Below are 6,000 nucleotides of genomic sequence, written 5' to 3' on the forward strand. Positions count from 1 at the left end.
GTCTTCACTCTCTGCCTTCAGATCTACAGCTAGTCTGAGTGGCTGTGAAAGGAGACTTGTTTCCTGGCTGGGATGGGCATTGGGTCCTATAGCTGCCAGCCTCTCAGAAGCAAATCTAGGCTGCCAGCAGGGCCTTTTTGAGTTAAGCAGCTTTCTACAGATACTAGCAGAGTATTCCACCACGCTGAGCCACTGGGCCCAAGTGAGGGGGTGGTGATTTGTGGCCCATGTGCATTCTACGGGTGGCTAAAATCAAGGTAGGACAGTGTCTTTAGGAAGTGTGGTCAACCACGCCATTGGCATTGTCATGTTGGTTATAGTCTTTGGTCTTTGTGAGAAATTCCGAGTAAATGGGAGCCTATGAGGACACCCCAGCTTCTCTCTGTCTACTGCATGTGATTCAGGCACCTGGTGGAGGACAGTCTGCTGACCCTCCCATTGTCAGTCCAGCACCTTGGTACGGGCATCAGCTTTGGGGCCTCGGCGTGGAGGGTCAAGTGCTCCTGCCCCAGTATGCTCCTTGCTTCCTGCCCAAGACCTTCATGAGAGGCAAGGCCTCCAGAAGCTGTGACTTTCCTTTCCAGGTGATTGTGTCCAGGGGGGGCCGCTTTCTGGAAGCCCCGGTCTCAGGGAATCAGCAGCTATCTAATGATGGGATGTTGGTGATCTTAGCGGCCGGAGACAGGGGCTTATATGAGGACTGCAGCAGCTGCTTCCAGGCAATGGGGAAGACTTCCTTCTTTCTAGGTAACATGCCTGCCCACCTGTCGGGCCACTTCAGGCCTGGAGGCTGGGTGGGCCACATCCCCTCTAGACCGCCCTGATGACACCGTCAGTCCCGCACGGCCTCTCTGCCTGGGGCCCCCGTGGGAAGGTTTCCTTTGACTTGCACAGTCAGTGCCTGGAAGGAGGAAGAGCCAGAAGGGTCAGAGCCAGTTCTGTCAGGGGCAGGTGAATGGGGCCTCCCCTGGGTGTAGAGGTGGGTCCAAGCAGGGGTGAGGGTGGGCAGAAAGTCCCTCCCCACAGGATTCTTGGGATGTGACCACGATTCTTTGCCCTGGGCAGGTGAGGTTGGCAACGCAGCTAAGATGATGCTGATCGTGAACATGGTCCAGGGGAGCTTCATGGCCACCATCGCTGAGGGGCTCACCCTGGCCCAAGTGACAGGCCAGTCCCAGCAGACACTCTTGGACATCCTCAATCAGGGACAGTTGGCCAGCATCTTCCTGGACCAGAAGTGCCAAAGTAAGTTGCCTTTGGCCTCTCTTTTGCGTTTTAGTTTTGGTTGAAGCTGGGAACTGGGTCAGGCAGATGTCACAGAACAGTGTCTTCTTCAGGGGCTCATTGTGTGTGAATGATGCACCCACTCCAGTCAGTCCAGGCCCCCAGTCAGAGAGCATCCGGAGACATGGTAGATAGGATTTGGGGCTACAGGCTGGGAACTTGTCTCTTGGGTGTCCAAGGGGGAGGAAATGCTAGGTATTGACCTCTGACAGGACTCCAGGTGGTTTCTTATTTAGGATCCTTTCAGATCTTCTGATGAATGACTTTCCCTCCTCAGATATCCTACAAGGAAACTTTAAGCCTGATTTCTACCTGAAATACATTCAGAAGGATCTCCGTCTAGCCATTGCGCTGGGTGATGCCGTCAACCATCCGACTCCTATGGCAGCTGCAGCCAATGAGGTAACAGCAGGAGGCCGCGGTGCTAGTCCCAGCAGCCCTCCTTTGTTTCCCTTGCACTCCTCCCTCTGCTTACTTTGGCTTGGCTTGGCTCTGTGTCTAACCTCTCAAGGTGGAATCTTAGGTTGCTGATTTTAGACCTTCCTTTTCTAAGTATATTTCCTCCGAGCCATGCTTACTTCCCTGGGAGTTCTTCTTTGACCTGTGGATTATTTGTCAAATACAAATAAAAACCCTGAAGGGTTTCCTAGATACCTAATGGTTATTGATTTCTAATGTATCTCTGTGATCTAAAAAAATATACTACATATGGATTTTAACTCTTTACATTGATTCAGACTTGTTTTGTGGCTTAGCAGATGATCTGTCTTGGTGGGTGTGCCATGTTCACTTAAGAAGACTGCGTGTTCTGCAGTTGGGTGCTGTGTTCTGCACATATCAATTAGGTTGAGATGGTTGGTAGTATTTTTTCAGATTATCTTTACTGACCTTTTTCTCTAGTTCTTTCAATTGCTAAGAAAGGGATGTTAAAATCTCAAGCTGTGATTGTGGGATCATGTTTCTCCCTTTAATTCTGTCCATTTTGCTTGATGTCTTTGTTATTGGGCTCTTAGCCATTTATGCTTGTTATGTCTTCCTGATGAATTTGCTCTTTCGTTATTAAGAAATGTCCACCTTGATCTTTGTCTTGAAGTCTGTTGTCTGATTTTCATATGGCTGCTGTAGCCTTCTCATGCTTACGATTTCCATGTGATGTATTTTTTTCCATCCATTTACTTTCAACCTTTGTTTTAAAATTGTGTCTGTTGTAGACAGTCTATAATTGGGGCTTGCATTTTTATCCATTCTGACACTGTCTGCCTATTAATTGGATTGTTTAGTCCTTAACATTTTTTTTGAATGACATCTATTAAGCACCTACATAGGCACTTTTTGGAAACAGTTTTTTAGAAGTTCAGTTTTCTTATCTCAATCTGATAGAAGTATAAGCTTAAAAAAAAAAACAGCTGAGCAATATTTGTCTTTACTATAGAATTACAATAAAAACAACATTTTGGGCTTCCCTGGTGGTGCAGTTGTTAAGAATCTGCCTGCCAATGCAGGGGACACAGGTTCGAGCCCTGGTCCGGGAAGATCCCACATGCCGCGGAGCCTCTAAGCCCGTGCGCCACAACTACTGAGCCTGTGCTCTAGAGCCTGCGAGCCACAACTACTGAAGCCCGCAAGCCTAGAGCCTGTGCTCTGCAACAAGAGAAGCCACCGCAATGAGAAGCCCGCGCACCGCAACGAAGAGTTGTCCCCGCTCGCCGCAGCCAGAGAAAAGCCCGCGCACAGCAACGAAGACCCAACGCAGCCAAAACATAAAATAATAAAATAAATTTTTAAAAATCTACATTTTGTGAAACACGTACATACATGAATCACACAGATTCATTTATTTTAGAGACTCTGTCTTCCAAGTGCTATAAACTATATGCATTTTTATTCAAGTTAAATAGAGGTTTCAAGTAGCTTGTTCTATAGAGACAAAGAAGAAGTAAAAATACACAGTACTGGGGAATTCCCTGGCTGTCCAGTGGTTAGGACTCCTTGCTTCCACTGCTGGAGGCCCAGGTTCCATCCCTGGTTGGGGAACTAAGATCCTGCAAGCCGCACAGCGCAGCCAAAAATAAATAAATAAATAAATAAATACACAGTACTGTTCTTTTCAGACCTGCCTTTTCATAGTTTATAATCTTCTGTCCTTGAATTCTGTGTCTCTGTCCTTCCTTCATGTGTCTGAACATCTCAGAGTACTTGTTTCACTCTTCCAGTTTGAAGTACAATTTCAGGTTCCTCCTTTCTTACCTTCAGGTTCTCTCTTGGTAGTGGAATTCCTCGTGTGTTATATAATTTTTCGTTGATGAGTTTGTAACTGTGGTTACTTCTGAAGGGTTCCATGGTGGCTTGTGTTGGGAGCACTTCTCTGTGAGGTGATTTCCACTTGCCTCTCCCTTGACTACAGGATTCGTTGGCTTGGAAACAGATATTTTGGTTAATTTCTTGATGGAGCACGGCACTTTCTGGCCACTGTTTGGAGTTCAGGATCTTGAGGTTAACTGGTCCATTAACATTTAGTCTTTGTCTTGAAGTCTGTTGATATGTGGTTGGATTTAGAGCTACTCTTTTATCATTTGATTGCCATTTGTCCACTCTGGCTTTTGTTTGTCTGTTCCTCCTTTCTTTTGGGATATCCCTTTTTTGGGATATTTGAATATATTTTAGAATTCCATTTTATTGGGACTCCCCTTGCGGTCCAGTGGTTAAGACTCCGCCCTCCCAATGCAGGAGGCCCGGGTTCAATCCCTGGTCAGGGAACTAGATCCCACATGCCACAGTGAAGATCCCGAGATCCTGTGTGCCACAACTAAGACCCAGCGCAGCCAAATAAATAAATATATATTTTTTTAATTCCATTTTATCTATTGGCTTTTTAACAGTGCATCATTTTTGTCTTTGCTCTAAGGATTGCTATACACATCCTTAATTTCACATCCTAGATTAGACCTCTTTACATAAAATGTAGATCCATTTACCTCTCCCTCCCTCATCTTCTAAGGCAGGGTTTCTCAACCTGGGCACTATTGACGTTTTGATGTGGGTGCTCTCCAGTGCACTGCAGGGTGTTTAGCAGCATTCCTGTCCTCTACCCACTAGATGCCGGTTGCACCCCCTCAGTTCATAGAAGGTGTCTCCAGACATTACCAAATGTCACTCCAGGTGGGGAGCAAAATGATCCCGGGTTGAGAACCCCTGCTTTAGAGTACAGATGTCCTATGTGTTACATTTGTCTTTGTTTTAAACCCACCATTGTCAGAATGTCTTGCTTTAAGTAGTCATATGTATTTTAAAGAAATTCAGAGAAAAAATAAGTTCATATTTCTCTAATTTACCATTTCCAGTACTTTCCTTTCCTTTCTGAAGAATTGAATTTCTCTCTGGTATTGTTTTCCTTTCAGCTGGAAGAACTTGCTTTAGCATTTCCTGAATGCAGGTTTGCTGGCAATGATTAGTTCTCATTTATCTCAAAAGGTCTTTATTTAGTCTTCATTCTGAGTTGACAGCTACACCTGAGCTGTAGTGGACATCATGTTTAGAAAAAGAAAAAAATGCAGGCAGCCAACTGTGTGGGAGGAACCTGTGTCCAGCTGCATTTTTTCAACATGACTGGATGTTGTGCTGCCCTTGTTAAATGATGGCTTTTTAATTTTTCTCACACTCTTTCATATTCGTCTAGTACCTTTAGGGTGGCTGTTAATTGCCAAGCACCATGCTAGGCTCTGGGGACACAGGGTGCAGCCCCTTCTTTTCCTTATGGAGCTTACATTTTAATGGAAGGAGGCACAAAATAAGCACATAAATGTTTAAACAAGTAAGAATTGCAGAAGGTTAGAATTATGAATAAAGTGGAACAGAGTAAAGGGATGGAGGTGGCTGGGTAAAGTGGTGCAGCTGCTGCTTCAAATGGGATGGTCAGGAAAGGCCTTGGAGCTGATTGGGAAGGAGCCAGCCAATGCTGAGGGAAGGACAGGGACAGTGGCCCAGAGAATAACATGGGAAGTCCTTGGAGCAGGAAGGAACATGATTATAACTACTAACAATGCTGAGCCCTGCCTCTGAGCCCTTTATATTCCTCACTCCATTAATCCTCACAATAACCCTGTTACCTTCTCCATAAAGTCAAGAAGCAGTGGTGGAGACACAGAGAAACTGAGGCACTTTGTCCAAGGTTAGGCCAGTCAGTGGGTGATCCAGGAGTCACGCCCAGACAGCCTAGACTCCAGAACCTACCTACCTAACCACATCGAGAACCGCCTCTCGGAAGCAGATCTGTGTCTGTAAGTCAGCTTTGTGGCCAGACTAAGCCCATGTCGTTTTTTTCCAGGTGTACAAAAGAGCCAAGGCACTGGACCAGTCTGACAATGACATGTCTGCCGTGTACCGAGCCTATATACACTAAGCCCTTGACCCCACCCCCACCCCCCCATCTTCCCTCTGACCCCCTCTTCCTCACATGGAGTTGGGGTCCTGGGACTTAACTCTGGACCAGTCCACCTGTCTCCATCTTCTTTTTTACAGACTTTGAGACTTGCCATCAGCACAGCACACAGCGTCGCTCCTCCCCTAGAGGTCCTGGAGAGGGGAGGGGTGTCAGCAGGATTGGCCTGTGGGAAAGCTCTTGAGCTGGGCACCGGCCTTGGACTAGGTGGCTGTGTGTTCACACACACAAACACACACACACACACACACACACACACACACACACACACACACACA

At 46.4% G+C, this 6,000-nt stretch overlaps 1 protein-coding gene across 1 annotated transcript in view; it reads left to right on the plus strand.

The window, feature by feature from the left end:
• GLYR1 (glyoxylate reductase 1 homolog) overlaps positions 1–5,953 on the plus strand; it is a 34,546-nt gene extending 28,593 nt beyond the window's left edge. The window contains exons 13-16 of the mRNA XM_027117487.1: positions 405–747; positions 1,066–1,245; positions 1,562–1,686; positions 5,609–5,953. Of these exons, the coding sequence (XP_026973288.1) occupies positions 405–747; positions 1,066–1,245; positions 1,562–1,686; positions 5,609–5,683 (723 nt within the window). The 3' untranslated portion in view covers positions 5,684–5,953. The remainder of the gene's footprint in view (positions 1–404; positions 748–1,065; positions 1,246–1,561; positions 1,687–5,608) is intronic.
• Positions 5,954–6,000: the final 47 nt, after the last annotated feature.

Source organism: Aethalodelphis obliquidens, unplaced genomic scaffold (genome assembly GCF_003676395.1).
Source record: "Aethalodelphis obliquidens isolate GAN/ISIS:26980383/991018 unplaced genomic scaffold, ASM367639v1 scaffold18, whole genome shotgun sequence".
NCBI classification, from domain to species: Eukaryota; Metazoa; Chordata; class Mammalia; order Artiodactyla; family Delphinidae; genus Aethalodelphis; species Aethalodelphis obliquidens.